This window comes from Meles meles, chromosome 7 (genome assembly GCF_922984935.1).
Source record: "Meles meles chromosome 7, mMelMel3.1 paternal haplotype, whole genome shotgun sequence".
Lineage (NCBI taxonomy): Eukaryota > Metazoa > Chordata > Mammalia > Carnivora > Mustelidae > Meles > Meles meles.
The window spans coordinates 25026593-25042459 of record NC_060072.1 but is presented as its reverse complement, the minus strand read 5'-3'; the positions used below and the strand labels follow the sequence as shown (position 1 = coordinate 25042459).

The 15867-nt window shown below is 38.8% G+C and overlaps 2 protein-coding genes and 1 pseudogene across 2 annotated transcripts in view; 2 read left to right on the top strand and 1 right to left on the bottom strand.

Annotated features, from left to right (window-relative positions):
- Window positions 1-2265: 2265 nt before the first annotated feature.
- Window positions 2266-2663, top strand: LOC123947158 (annotated as a pseudogene).
- Window positions 2664-7384: 4721 nt separating this feature from the next.
- Window positions 7385-14161, top strand: SNRPF (small nuclear ribonucleoprotein polypeptide F). The gene is made up of 4 exons (XM_046010564.1): window positions 7385-7520; window positions 9376-9501; window positions 13376-13440; window positions 14037-14161. The coding sequence occupies exons 1-4, from the start codon at window positions 7518-7520 to the stop codon at window positions 14101-14103; spliced, it is 261 nt and encodes an 86-aa protein (XP_045866520.1). The 5' UTR covers window positions 7385-7517; the 3' UTR covers window positions 14104-14161.
- Window positions 14162-14291: 130 nt separating this feature from the next.
- CCDC38 (coiled-coil domain containing 38) overlaps window positions 14292-15867 on the bottom strand; it is a 44332-nt gene continuing 42756 nt past the window's right edge. The window contains exon 16 of the mRNA XM_046010562.1: window positions 14292-15303. Within this exon, the coding sequence (XP_045866518.1) occupies window positions 15190-15303 (114 nt within the window). The 3' untranslated portion in view covers window positions 14292-15189. The remainder of the gene's footprint in view (window positions 15304-15867) is intronic.

Genomic DNA, 15867 nt, shown 5'->3' with positions numbered 1-15867 from the left:
CAGGGGAGGGGGAAAGAGGAGGTGACTGCCTAAAAGGTACAGGATTTTCTTTGAGATAATAAACATGTTTTGGAACCAGACAGAGATGTGGTTACAACAACATTATGAATATACTAAATTCCATTGAACTGTATACTTTAATAATTTCATATTAGGTGAGTTTCATAATAAAAGTAAGTTTAAAAACGGTATATCGTGAAAAGCTTATCTTTGGTCCACTTTCAGCCCAGTTCCTACCATACCCACCTACAGGTAAGCAGTACTCTTAGTATCTGAGGAATCCTCCAAGAGACTGATGCATAAAGAAACAAATGGGTAGATTGTTATCTCCTCTCTTTTTTCACACACAGGTAGCACGTTAAATAAGTTATTCTGTGCTGGGCTTTTCTCAGTAATTTACTTCAGTGATCATCTGAGACATGGACACCCTTCAATATCACAGGCTAGTTAATTAGAGAAACCAGATTTGTCAATCTGGTTCATCTGATATTTCCTGATTATTAGATTTGGATTATGTGTTTTTGGTAAGAATACCACAGAAGTGTGTCTTTTCAGCTGCATCTTAGCGAGTGGCACACTATTTTGATTTGTCCCATTGCTAACAGTGGTCATTTAATCACTGGATTAAGGTGGTACCTGCCAGGCTTTTTCACTATAAAGCTATTTTTCCCCACTGTGTAATCAGTTAGCCACCAATCACGTAACATGTGCTATTAAATCCACCACAAGAATGTATTCAGTGACAACTTCTATCTTATATATTGCCCTTTTTAAAATTAACATATGTATTATTTGTTTCAGGGGTACAGGTCTGTGAATCATCGGTCTTACACATTTCACAGCACTCATTAAAGCATATCCCCTCCCCAGTGTCCATCCCCCAGCCACCCCATCCCGCTCACCCCCTTCCCCCCTAGCAACCCTCAGTTTGTTTCCTGAGATTGAATCTCTTATGGTTTGTCTCCCTCTCTGGTTTCATCCTGTTTCATTTTCTCCCTCCTTTCCCCAATGATCCTCTATCTTGTTTCTCAAATTCCTCCCATCGGAGAGGTCATATGATAATTGTCTTTCTCTGATTGGCTTATTTCACTTAGCACAACAGCCTCCAGTTCCATCCACAGCATTATAAATTATATTACCATTTTTAATATAACCTCATGTATATGAATAAATTTTTTCATATGAATACATTTTATGTGTCAACTCAGATTTCCTCAGTCTCATCTGTCTCGGGGGTTCTGCCTCTGCAAGGACTACTTCCTGAGGTCCTAGGTTCCTGCACCTGAGGCTGACTGTCTAGGCTTCTCCCACCACACTAAGCTGTAAAGCCTGGGAGCTGATTTCCTCAGCTATGCTCAGCCAGGAGATTGGACAGAATCAGTAGGGAAATTCCCTCTCCATACCTAGGCACCCTTTTCGGGACAGTTCCGGTGCATATTTTAATAAACCTGTCCAGAGACATCCTGCATGGCTGACCAACTGACTATTTCTGTAAGGAGCTGTAAGCAGCTCAATAATGTGAAACCTAGTATTTGCTTCTCATTCTTCCCTGTCTTACCTTTTGGTTTCATGCGTACTGCCCTGGGATTGTGCCTGCCAATAAAACATTCACACTTAAATTTTGCCTTGGGGTCCAATTACAGGAATCACAGACTTGACACTATGGGAGAAATTTCTCTTCTATCAGACTAAATAGAAACAGCTGTGTTTTCCCTGAATGACTTTTTAAAAAAATATTATGGAAATTGGATCATGTAACCAATCATATTTCTCTTTGCTAGGACTCCAAAAGTTTAGAGAGAAATGTGCAGTCCATCTCTACCCAGTGCATAAAGCAATATGGTGTAGATGTCTGCATTCTAATCTTATATCTGGTTGTATTTTTTCTTCATCCTTCATTACTTCATTATTTCTTTTTGTGTGTTTTTTATAAGAAACTTAAAATCATTTGTAGAATATCCAGAAGATAAACAATGTAGCTAAGAATAATAACAAAAGCACAAAATGAGAGACAGAGGCTATTCTGGGGTTCTCTCTAAATCATGTGATGACCATGTTTTCATCATCTACAAAATTTTAGGTTTAGGCTAGGTATCTCTAGGTTCTGTCCTAAGTTCAAAATTCAGTGATGTGGGACCGCTGGGTGGCTTCGTCAGTTAAGTGTCTGGCTCGGGGAGCAGTGTGAAGAGGCAAGAACAACCCCTTCGCCCCCAACCGACGGGGCAAAGCCCACGCGCCGCTGCATCCCCGCCATCAGCACGTACCATGCCCAAGAGAAAGGCTGAAGGGGAAGCCAAGGTGAAGGATGAGCCACCGTGAAGATCTGCAGGGTTATCTGCTAAATCTGCTCCTTCATAGCCAGAGCCCAAGCCTAAACAGGCCCCTGCAAAGACGAGAAAGAAGGTACCCAAAGGGAAAAAGGGGAAAGCTGATGCCAGCAAGGATGGGAAAAGCCCTGCAGAAAATGGAGTCGCCAAAACAGACCAGGCACAGAAAGCTGAAGGTGCTGGAGAGGCCAAGAGAAGTGCGCTCATTTTTGATAACTGTGTATATCTGGTGACCATACAGTTGGAAATACTACCTTTTTATCAAGTTTTATAAAAATGCAGAATTTTGTTTTACTTTTTTTTTTAAGCTTTATATTGTTTTGAGGGAAGGGCACATGTCACAAATAGAATATCTCCGAAGCTAGTAATGACACAAGGGGAAAAACACCTTTCCCTTCTAGTTTTGAGAAACTTCCTCTTGGTTCCCAAGGGATTTCTTGACATTGACACGCATGAGCCGTCTTGGCACAAACCCCTGGGTGGTGTAGAAAAACTAGAACTCATTTTTTATGTCCTTTCCCCCCTCTCTGCCTTCAACATAGACTTGACTCCCTTAAATCTAGAGATGTGTTTGAACTGTCCCCTAAGACATGGTTCCCAGTATGTCAGACAATCTGGATTTTACAGTGTCACCACTGAGATGGTGTCCCTCAAAAGAGTTCCTTTTTGGAGGACATTGGGAGATGGAGAGGAGAAGTGAGTTGGGGGAAACTGGAGGGGGAGGCAAACCATGAGAAGTCTCTCATGGTGGACTCTGAGAAACAAACTGAGGGTTTTGGAGTGGGGGTGTGTGTGAGCCTGATGATGGGTATTCAGGAGGGCACGTATTGCATGGAGCACTGGTGTGGTGCATAAACAATGAATGCTGGGACACTGAAAAGAAATAAAATAAAATAAAATGGAAAAAAAAGAGTTTCTTTTTCACCTCTTGGATCTTCAGATGGATAATTCTACCATTTTCATTTCATTTCCTGAAAGGGTCAGCTTTCATGCTAAATGACATGCTAAATATGAACTGTCAGTTCTCACTCTAAACTTTCCCTGTTCAGAGCAACACATGAAGACTTCACTGGGTTTTATAGTGGCTTTCTGATTTTGGTAATCCATTGGAGAAGGGAATTTGAAAGTTATTGTATACTGTTGATCATCTACCCATGTCCTGCCTGAAATACCATGATTGTTTATGAAAAGTATCTTTAATAAAGTTGGATACAATTTGGCTTGGGGAAAAAAAAAAAGTGTCTGCCTCTGGCTCAGGGCATGATCCCCGGGTCTGGGGATAGATTCCCCCATTGGGCTCCCTGCTCAGCAGGGAGCCTGCTTCTGCCTCTGCTCCTTTCCCTGCTGTGCTCTCTCTCTCTTCCTCAAATAAGTAAAATCTTCATTTAAAAAGAAAACTTAAAATTCAATGATTCATCAATGCCAACTTAATAATTGGAGCACACTTGATTCCTAATCACAATACTAGGTTTCCCTTAAAATATGATTCTCTCTCTATGATGGTAGAAAGAATATGGGCCTTGCACCACAAAAAGGCCTGGATTCTAATCTAGGTTTAGTGGTTATGTGATCAAGGAAGTGAATATATTTTGAGCATTAATTTCTTCTCTAGAAAAAACACACCTTTCAAGTTTGACATAGTATGTGTAAAGCTTCCACCAGACCAAGGCCCTCAGTTCTTGCCTCCCTCCTCACACTCCTACCCTTTTCTGCCTCACCCCTTTACATCTACTTTGGCCATAACTGATTATGACCATAATCATGGGAAAACAAAATGTTAAGATTATGGGAATAAAGAAAATAAAAGGAAGAGCCTGTCAATTTCATAAGTAACTTTCTAAACGATCCCACTTCGTCTTGCATTTATGTTTATATTTCTATGTTTTCTATATATTTGATATATATTTGTATGGATTTGATATAATCCATACAAATCCATGTATTTATTTGTACTCAAACACATTTTAGGGACAGGCAGCATTGTGTCCAGGAAAAAATCTTAGGTTTTATAGACATTTCACCTTCTACATGGCCCTTAGCAAAATACATAACATTCCTGAATCTGTCTTCTCATCTCTAAATTGTGGCTAATTATACCTACCTGAAAGTGTTATATTAAATAAATTATATGATATATCCTAGCATAACATAGCAGGCACTCAATATGTATTGGTTCCCTTCTTCTCAAAGAGGTTTCAAGTTCCATGAGGCAGAGATCACATGTTCATTTTATTCATCTTAATAAATATTCCTTGGTCACTAAACAAACTACTTTTTAAATGTTTATTTACCACCAGAATTTCTGGGTTATATGCTGAGCAGTAGAACCCAGGTCTTACCAAACTGTTCACCCTAATTAGTAATTAGGGGCTGTTTTTCTCAGAATGTGCTCAAAATGTATTCTATCTCATCTTCAAAAAATATAGACCCTGTATTTCTACCATATTAGAGCCAATTATTCTGATGGCTATTCTGTTGAGCTATATGCTAACCTGACAATATATGCTTTTAAAATAATTATGCCTTTTAGCCCAGAAATTTTACTTCTATAGATTTATTGTAAAGAATCAGAGATATACTCAAAGACTCATGTTCAAAAGTATGTTCAAAACACATTGTTTAAAAAAAAAAAACAAAAAAAACCCCACATTGTTTAGGGGCGCCTGTGTGGCTCAGTTGTTAAGTGTCTGCCTTCGGCTCAGGTCGTGATCCCAGGATCCTGTGATCAAGCCCCGCATCGCATCAGGCTCCCTGTTCAGGAGGAAGCCTGCTTCTCCCTCTCCCGCTCCCCCTGCTTGTGTTCCCTCTCTCGTTGTGTCTCTGTCAAATAAATAAATAAAATCTTAAAACAAAATACATTGTTTATAATGGGGAAAACGGGAACAATAGAATGATTAATATACTTGCACATATATATAATAGCAATTATGCATAATAGATGTTACATTACTTTTTAGAATTTTTTTTTTAAGATTTTATTTATTTATTTGACAGAGACAGATCATAAGTAGGCAGAGAGGCAGGCAGAGAGACAGAGAGGGAAGCAGGCTCCCTGCTGAACAGAGAGCCCGATGTAGGACTCCATCCCAGGACCCTAGGATCATGACCTGAGCCGAAGGCAGAGGCTTAATCCACTGAGCCACCCAGGCGCCCTTAGAAGAATATTTAATTACTTGAGCATTTGATCAATATAAAGTGAAGAAAATCAGCTAAAGACTCTATGTAGATATCTTAAGTGCATATGTTACAATAAATAGTACACCAAAAAGTGAAGTTGTTTACTTTGGTAATATTAGTTATTTTTGTTTGTTTTAGAACTTCCTGTATTTCCAAATTCTCACAAAAATGTACATATGGTTTTTAAAATTCAAAAAGTACTAATGCCCTTATGCCCACTTTATTTTCAAAAAGATAAGATTAATATTTAACATGAGGATAAAAACCAACTTTAGGATCACTTGGGTGGCTCAGGTAGTTTTGCATCTGACTCGATCTTGGCTCAGGTCATGATCTCAGGGTTGTGAGTTCAAGGCCTGAATTGGGTGTGGAGCCTACTTAAAAAAACAAACAAACAACAACAACTTTAAACACAGCTATGTTTACAAAGATTATGGTAATACTTTGTTTCACTTCATTCAGAAAACAGGTTTTTTTTTTTAAAATCACTTTTAAAGCATATACTGAGCTTTTGAAAGGTAACTTTATGAAGTAGAAAAAGCAGAGTTTTCAGAGTAAAAGCCAGCTATGTAGCCCTCGTCTGGCTGCCTGCTGAGCCATTTTCCTCATCTCTAAAATGGGAGCATAACACCCAAATCATAGGCTGTATAGTAAGACTTCCATTATAGCAACTGAAGGAGGCTGGCAAATAATAGGAACGCAAAGTCTGTACAAAGGCTAAATGTTCATTAAGGGATGGTCAAACTAAGGGAAAACCCATTGAACTTTGGGGTAAATAATTCCAACTGTTCGGCATAAATTACACTAAAAATTAGTGTATTTTGTCAGTATTCTCCACCATCTTCAAGGACATTAAAATAACAGTAAACATTCACTAGCTCTTAAGTCCCAACCGCTTTTACATTATTCCTCACAAACCCTAGGAGAGTACCGGTTTTGAGGCCATTTGCGGCTAAGTAAACAAAGCTCTTAAGGAGGATACAAAGGCCTTAGTTAAGAAACTACCCAGCACCGTCCCTAAGTGATGGACAGAGGTTCTGAACTCAAGCTGCCTCCAAAGTCTTACCCACGACTCCGTAATGCCTCCATAGGCAACATTCAAACCTCAATTCCAAATCCATTTTCTTAGGGCCGCAAAAACAAAACAGGAAACAAAAATAAAACCCAGCACTTTCTCAAAGTGCTTATTCTCCAAGAACTGCATTTAGCCTTTCAGATCAGAGCTGAAATGAGATTCTGATTAATACCGTTGATTAAATCCTTCAAACCCGAAGGATTAAAGACTGCGCCGGGTCTCTGGTGGCAACGCAAAAGAAACAGATCTGCTGGGAGACCACCACACTATATTCTAGAATCAATTCGATCTCCTCTGAACCACATTCTGTACTTGACTTTCTCTGGTGAGTTTCACCTCTCTTAGTCTAGTCCTGCTTCTCCCCCTTCCTTTAAAGTGGGTTGAAATAAGCGTTACAAAATAGAGAAGGGGGCTGTGGTATAGGAGTCCCCAAATCACAGAACCTGTGGGAAAGTGAGCAAGAGCCAAGGATCCGTCCTCATAGGTGTAAAATGAGAAGAAACCCCTATTAGCTAGGCAGGCAAGAAATCATATCTGCTCTGTACAGGGTACACGGCCGAACCCTCCAGGCAGGTGAGCAGACAAGAAACCCCCACCAGCTCCCTGCGTTTGCAGCCTATCCGGGACCCCTTACCGCAAGCCGTGCTACTGAAGTTTCCCACAGGGCTGTGCGCCGCGCAGAAGGCTCGAAAGGTAGTGCTACAGCTGGTTGCCAGGAGACACTGCTCAGCCATCTCCTCCAATCAGGACGCGTCTCTCTGTGCCCAATCACAGAAGCTGAGAGATCTGTAGTCGGAGGTGAAAGGTTACGCTGCTGTTTGGCGGCCATTTCTCTGGAAGCTCCGCGATTCGCGCCCGGCGGGAGCTACTCCAGTCACGAGGGACGGACTACACCTGGGTCGGCGGCGAGTTACCTGCAACATTTGCTTGTAGTCGCGATGGTAAGGAGGAAAAAGGGAGAGCAAGAGAGAACGGTGACCAGCTCGCCGGGCCTGGTGGTTGATTCGCGCGTTTCCCATTCATCCGCGTGAGGAGCCGCGCACCAGGTCCCCAGCCCGGTTCTCCCTGCTCTGGGGATTTAAGGAGCGCGCTCTCTTTCGGATGCCCTTCCCCTAAGTGCCCGGCCCCTTCTCCTCTTCGTTTGAATGTGAGCCTGAGGTATCCTTGCTGCCTGGGACCGCAGGGTCGGGGTAAAGATGAAGCGGTTTTCAGGTTTCACTTATCACGCCCAGAATCGGCTTTCTTTCATTTCATCGTGTTGGGATTCTTAGCCCCGCAGCCCTTTGGAATGCAGAGCACAAGCACTGGAGCATTCATTTGTTCGTTGACCAAATATTTTTTTGAGCTCCTGCTACCTACCAGGTGCTATTGTAGGCGTAAGAAAATACGGTGAAAAGTACTGACGCGGACCTCGCTCGAGATTTACTCAGTCGGGTATGAGAGACAGGTTCTATCAAATAGTATCAACATGTAATTGCAAATAATGTGAAGTGCTAAGAAGAGAGCAAACGGGATGCTATGAAGATGCGCGGTGGTACATTGGAAGAATGGTCAGGGATGGGACCCAGAAACCTACATGATGGGAAATACGAAAGCCAGCCCCTTAAAGAGCAAGGGGAAGAGTGTACAAAGGACGGGGAACATGAGCATAGGCCCCAAGGCCGGAAAGAAAGCTTGACCAGTTGGAGGAATTGAGAGAAAGCCGTTAAGCTTGCAAGAACAGTGGTTATGAGATAGGGTCGGGCAGATCTTTTAGGTCATGTCAGGAGGTCTGGATTTTACTTAAAAGTGCAGTTGAAAGCCATCGAGGCATTTTAAGCAGAGATATCCCATGGTCAAAATACTTGCCGTGTGCATAAGTTGGAGAAAGACAAGTAAAACCTATTAGGAAGTCATTGCAGTAGCTCCCATGTTCTTTGACATCACTCTGAATATGCTTATCTAAAGAACTTTAGTTCAAGTTTCTTGGTTCATTTCTTTCTTTGGGCTGATGGGTGATACAGATGAGGGAAGGAAAAGTCTGAATTCAGAGGCATACTACTACTGGTTTGCTGAATAAACAAACATTAAATGATTGCCCATATGTATAGGCAGCTTTGCTAAGTCAAATAAGACCCACCAGACCAAGCTCCTGGAATTTAGGTGAAAGCTGTCAAATGCCATTTGCCCCCTCCTTCCCTCTGTAGCCTCATATTTGGGACTGTTGACATCTCTGAATTGTTCTGTATGTTCGTGAGGTCGCCTTGTTGCTTTACTGTTCCCTCCTTTTACATAGGTAGCCTCTTTTACCTAGAACAACCCCTTTCCCCTCTGGAAATACCTCTCATCCTTTAAAATGGAGGCATTCCTTATTTGGGGCAACCTCTCCTTTTGACTCTGGGTTGATTTGGTACCTTTATACATAGCATATTTCCTCTTACTACATTGCAATGTAATGTCTGTCTGTATGTGTTTTGCCTCTCTTCCTCCTGTGAGCTTGAGGACAAGGAGTGTAATCTGCATTTTTCCCCCACTGCTTTTACTTTTGTTTCTTGATAGCCTGAAACAATGAGTAATGTATAGTAGGTGTTCATTGTTTAAGTGAATGCAGAATGAAATTCCCTAACTGGGTATTTAAATTTCTCTAACTCTTTTCAACAAATAGAAGTGAAAATTATGTAATAAAGTGAGAGTGAATCCAGAGCTTGCTTTATTTGGATACGATAAAATATTGGTAATTTGGTAGAGGGGAGTAGGTAACGGAAACTGAGCTAAGGAAAAGTAATTGATTGAGTCTTGTTATTGTTCTTTGTGCAGAGTTTGCCTCTCAATCCCAAACCTTTCCTGAATGGATTAACAGGAAAGCCAGTAATGGTGAAACTTAAGTGGGGAATGGAGTACAAAGGCTACCTGGTATCTGTAGATGGCTATATGAACATGCAGGTAAGCTAAAGCTATAAGAATCATTAAATTGTATTTATTTTGCTTTACCTTAACTCCTCAAAGGTTTACTGTGATTTATAAGAATGCAATCAACCAAACCGACAGACATAAAACAAAATTCAGAAATAAAGTCAAGGTCAGGGAGGATGTTATATCTATGATAAACTGTGTATGAAACCTGTAAAACCAAAATTAAGCCACAGAATTGACTTCTAGTGGTTAAAATAAAAAGAACTCAGATATTGGAGTCACGGTGGCATAAGGGAAACACAATTGAGGTTTTGGTTTTTGTTGGGAGGCAAAATACTCCCAACATTTAGCTCTGAAATTTTTCTTATTTTTTTTTTTTACTGAAAGAAATTTTTCAAGTGAATTTCTTAAGTCTTTTAATGAATGCTAAAGACATAATATCAAAGTTATTCAGTAAAAGAATTTCTCAGAGAAGTGGACAGGCCAAACCAAAGGAACTGTGACTGAATGTCTGTTAAGCTAGCTTCTGTAAATGTTTAGGATGGATGTTGTTGTTTTTGTTTTTAAAGATTTATTTATTTGGAGGGGCAGTGGGGACCGGATAGAGGGAAGAGAGAATCTCAAGCAGACTCCCTGCTGAGCTTTGAGCCCAACATGCAGCTCCATCTCATGACCCTGAGATTGTGACCTGAGCTGAAATCAAGAGTCAGATGCTTAACTGACTGAGCCACCCAGGCGCCCCTTGTTTTGTTTTTGTAATTGTGGTAAAATATATCTAACATAAAATTTACCACTTTGACCATTTTCAAGTGTAGAACTCAGTGGCATTAAGTGCATTCACATTATTCACCATTTATTCACCCTTACCACAATGTGAATATTCACATTATTCACCATTACCAATTTCTGAAACTCTTATATTGTCCCTAACTGAAACTCTACCCATTAAAAAGTAACTCCTCTTTCGCCTGTTCCCTGGTAAATGTTATTCTTTCTGTTTCTGTTCTAGCTCATATAAGTGGAATCTTTACAGTATTTGTCCTTTTGTGTCTGGCTTATTTCATTTAGCATAATGTTTTTAAGGTTCATCCATGTTATAGCGTATATCAGAATTTCATTCCTTTTAATGACTGAAATAATATTCCATTTATGTATATACCACACTTTAATCCATTCATCTGTTGGTAGACATTTGAATTGTTTTCCACCTTCTGGCTATTGTGAATAATACAATGAACATGGGTGTACAAATACCTATTAGAGGTTCTACTTTCACTTCTTTTGGATATATATCCAGAAGTAGAATTGCTAGATTATACATTAATTAAGTTTTTGAGGGACTGCCATACTGTTTTCTTTCTTTCTTTTTTTATTTGAGAGAGAGAATGAGAGAGAGCGCATGAGAAGGGGAAGGGTTAGAGGGAGAAGCTGGCTCCCTGCTGAGCAGGGAGCCCAACCTGGCAGGATGGAGTCCAGTCCCACGACTCCAGGATCATGACCTGAGCCAAAGGCAGTCGCTCAACCAACTGAGCCACCCAGGCGCCCTGCCAGACTGTTTTCTCTAGCAATTGTATCATTTTTACATTCCACCAGCAAAGCATACAGGTTCCAGTTTCTTCACAATTCCTGTTATTTTCAGTTTCTTTGATAATAGGCATCCTCATCAGTATAAAATATCTCATGGTTTTTATTTGCATTAATTCAATGATTAGTGATACTGGGACTTTTATGTGCTTATTGGCCATTTATATATATATATATATATATATATATATATATATATATATTTTTTTTTTTTTTTTGAGAAATGCCTGTTCATGTCCTTTGCTCATTTAAAAACTGGGGTGTTTTGGGGTGCCTGGGTGGCTCAGTGGGTTAAGCCTCTGCCTTCGGCTCAGGTCATGATCTCAGGGTCCTGGGATTGAGTCCCGCATCGGGCTCTCTGGTCAGCAGGGAGCCTTCTTCCCCCCTTCTCTCTCTGCCTGCCTCTCTGCCTACTTGTTATCTCTGTCAAATAAATTAAAAAAAAAAAAACAAAAAACAAAACTGGGTGTTTTATTTCTTTGTTGCTTAATTGTAGTAGTTTCCAGCCAGGTTTTCAATGAGGGAGTTTGAAGTTTTATTTTCCTGAAGCATAGGTATTTATGTGACTGATTGATAGCAGATGGATTTTAAAGGTTACTTAGATGGGTAGTCAGTCCAAGCATGACTCCCAAGTATTTCATAGTGGAGTATTTGTAGGAAAAGTACTAATAGGGGCACTTGTAGGCAGAAAGCTGAGATTTCCCTTAATTTAAGAGGTTATTACTTGAACAGATGATGCTTAGGTCCCCAGAGTTCTTACAGAGCATGGTTTTGGCCTGGAAAATTCCTCAAGTAGGAATCATATACGAAGGCCTTAGAGCAGAAGAGTGTACTATTCTGCTCAGTTCCAGACTTAGTGGTGGTGATTATACAACTTTATGAATATATTAAAAACCACTGACTTATACACTGTAAAAATGAATTTTATGCTATGGGAATTATATCTCAATAAAAGAAAGAAAGAATACCCACTGAATATTTGATTTTAGGAATAATGTAGTTCTGTTGAGCTGCTAGAGTTATGAAATGTAGCCGAGTAGCCACATTAATGATGTTTTTAATTTGTTTATTCAGCAAACATTTATTAAGAGCCCATTATGTGCTTGGCTCTGTGTATATAGCAATGAACAAAACTAAGTCACTACTTTCAGGGAGTTTGTGTTGTAGTGGTGGCAGATGGCAATACAATGCAATATCAGGTAATGATAGACACTATTGAGAAAAAGAAAGCAAAAATGGGGGGTAGTGACAAGAGTGTACAGTGTTAGATAGGATAGCCAGGGAAGGGTTCTCTGAGGAAATGAATTTAAGCAGAGAAAGGATTGAGTGTGCAACTGAAGAGAGTATCAAAGGAAGAGACTCTCAGTTTAAGGGAGCAGTAAGTACATAGGCCTTGGGGCAGGAACTTGCTTGGTGTATTCAAGGCAGGGCAAGAAGGCCAAAGCAGAGGTGCCTGGGTGGTTCAGTTGGTTAAGTGTCTGCCCTTGGCTCAGGTTAAGGCGGTGATCCCAGGGCCCTGGGATTGGGCCCTGTGCCAGAGCAGGGAGTCTGCTTCTCCCTCTCCTCCCTGCTTGTGCTCTCTGTCGCTCTCTCTGTCTCTCTTAAATAAATAAATAAAATTTAATAGAAAATTAAATTAAAAAGCTGAAGGGGAAGAGGATAAAAAGGTTGGAACGGTAGACATAGAGAGCCTTTTAAGTGACTGTGGTTTTTAAAAGTAACAAAGTTTATTACTTATATATGGAAGGAAACTAAACATTTTGTTGTAAAATTAGTTTCCTGAAATAGCTATAAAGGTAACTCTGAATTGTTTAACTTTCTCTTAACTTACTTTGTTCTGTTAGCAGAACAGTAATTTTAAAAAAAAATTACTATTCAGTTTTTTGGTTTGGGTCTTAACTAATATAAGAGTATTTGATATTTTAGCCATAGATTTTGTGCTCTGAATTTTGTAACTTTGTGTAACTGAATTTTTGGAAAGCTTTAAAATCATAACTTATTCATAAATTGGAGACTGTCTTCTTTAATATACTGTTTTAATGTCTAATAGAAATGTTACATAACTGAGAGATCTAAAAAATTATGTTGAAACAAGCTTTATTATATATTCTACATCCATCAGTGTTAACTTTACAGAATGTTTATATAAAACCCAAAGGTACTGCAGTAGTAAAAGCTAATCTATTAATTATAGATAATTTTTGGTATAGAAAGGTCTCAGTTAATAAGTTCTCTCACCAGTATTATCTAATAATTTTTTAGATAGTGCTATACTACTTTCCTCCTGTGTTATACTAATATATTTTCTTTTGATTTAAAGCTTGCAAACACAGAAGAATACATAGATGGAGCATTGTCTGGACATTTGGGTGAAGTTTTAATAAGGTAACAAAACAGCAGTAATATATATAAGGAGTGAGTAGAGAGCATTAGAAATAACCTGTTTAAATAGACTAGTGCCTCAATTTCAGAATTACTCTGTTTAAATCACTATTAATTTAACATATTCTGCAATTAGACTTAAAGAATTTTGAAATCCTTTAATTTGTCCAAGAAGATGGAAATTTTTTGGAGTTACTCATCTGTAAGATTTTTCTAGTGATGATATTAAACTTTCTAGCTCTTAGCTATAACCTTTTTCAGTGGTTTTAGTTGCAAGAGCTTGGTTTTGAATTTTACTTGGATCTACCTGGAGTTGGGTATTTTTATTTTATTCATTTTCTTGAACTAGAGTCACATTTTCAAATTTGAGTCATTCCTTTTGGAAGATCATAAATATACTATTTTGTAACATCCACTGAGTAAGTGCCAAGTGCTTTTTAACAAATGAATGGTAAAAACATTTTTAAAAAAGAAAGAAATGATACACTGTAAATTTAGCATTCGGTATTTTTGTAACCAAAAATATCTAGCAATAGTAATTCAAATCTTGATGTGGTTTCCAGTTGGAACAACAAAATGGATTGTTTTTCTGTTTACAGGTGTAATAATGTCCTTTATATCAGGGGTGTTGAAGAAGAAGAAGAAGATGGGGAAATGAGAGAATAGCATCTTTTGTGGGGAAGTTTTTTTTATATATATTTCTAGACAATAAACATTTTTTTTTCAACTTGACTCATGAACTATTCATATTCAGATATTTAAATGTAGAGCTCAGATGTTGAAACAATTGAAAGATTATTCAGAATTAATACTTTAAGAGCCACTCAGCTTCATTCAAGTTGGTTTTCTTTTGTAAGCTCAGTACTCTCTTTTTCTACAGGGCTAATTTTTTTGCTTCATAAACATTTATGAAGGTGAATTTCAGCCCTTTTCTTGTAATTATATATTAACTGAGACCTTTTAAAAACAACTCTTTCAAAGTTATTTTTGAACAACCTTTGACATATATAAAGTTAAATATTTTCTTAGAATTAATATATACTGTTTTACATAGTCAACAAATTACATGTAAATTCTGTCAGTATAATCTAAGTAATGTACATATTATAGCTAAAATTGAAACATCACCGGAAAATTAAAATGATTGTGGATATAGAGCACAGTAGAAACTGTGAATTGATACTTAGGCTAAAAGCATATGGTTTGTTCACTTGCAAGAATTAAGTGTTCTGAACGAACTCCTTAATGTGAATTAAAAACCAGTCTCACAGTTAAATTCTGAGTATATACTAGTGGTTTTCATTTATGTTTTAAACTCTTCAAAACCATTTAGAATCATACATTGTTAAAATGTATTCTCCACAGTGATAAAATGTATACTATGAACTGTGGACTGGTTAAAAACAAATTAGACCATTTAAAGTCCGGAGTTGTCAGAGAATGCCATTGGACTTCAGTGGTCATTCACCACATAGTTACACCTGTAAGGTAAACTTTGGATGTGTATCCCCAACTGGGGCAACTCAAGGATAAAAATGTTCATCTGTATGGAATTTTACTTAGTATATGCTAATAAAAGCTTTCAACAAAGGAAAATAACTCCCATTCCCAATCCTATAACCACTAGAATAAGTGTGGTCTTCCTCAAATTGGTTAGGCCCGCATATGGGGCAGAATATTGCCATTAATGGAAACCAGAATCTACAAAATATGCCTAAAATATTCTGGTAATAAATGTCTTACTGCTTCTATTCAAGTGAAAAAATATTCATCCTCTAGTGATTTTGTTCTTGTATCCTTGACTAAAAGTAGTTCATGTTTGTTACCAGATGGAGGTTTTGAGCGATAGACAAGTCGTCTTCCCAGCTGAAACAAAAGAAAAATACTTAGTATTTTTTAGCATAACTATTTTCTGTTGAACCATCAGTGAAATAATAACATTAACATGATTTTTCCAAGGAATAACATGACTCAAAATAGTAAATAATCAGTTACATAGGGATTGATGACCTAATGGGTGTCCAGCATGCTAGGCAGGATTAAGTAACAAAGCACCACAGCATGCAGGAGACAAAGCAGTTAGGTTATATGGGAAAGTCGGGAGATTTAGTTAGTATCAAAAAGCCTATGCTTCAGATATGGTCGGCCTAGAAAAGCACCACGTTTTGAGGCCAACATTTCATTTCTCAGTGCCATAGCAAATTTCTCCTCCATTGGTTAGAATAGATCACTTTCCTCTGCTGAACACCAGTTGACTGGCATTTATGTTAGACAGGGGCGCCTGGGTGGCTCAGTGGATTAAGCCGCTGCCTTCGGCTCAGGTCATGATCTCAGGGTCCTGGGATCGAGCCCCGCATCGGGCTCTCTGCTCTGCAGGGAGCCTGCTTCCTCCTCTCTCTCTGCCTACTTGTGATCTCTCTCTCTCTGTCA

What these genes read in the sequence shown, in the direction of transcription:
- SNRPF (XM_046010564.1), top strand. An exon ending in ATGGCTATATGAACATGCAG is followed by an intron (nt 9,502 to 13,375) that starts GTAAGCTAAAGC and finishes TTTGATTTAAAG; the next exon opens with CTTGCAAACACAGAAGAATA. An exon ending in TTGGGTGAAGTTTTAATAAG is followed by an intron (nt 13,441 to 14,036) that starts GTAACAAAACAG and finishes TTCTGTTTACAG; the next exon opens with GTGTAATAATGTCCTTTATA.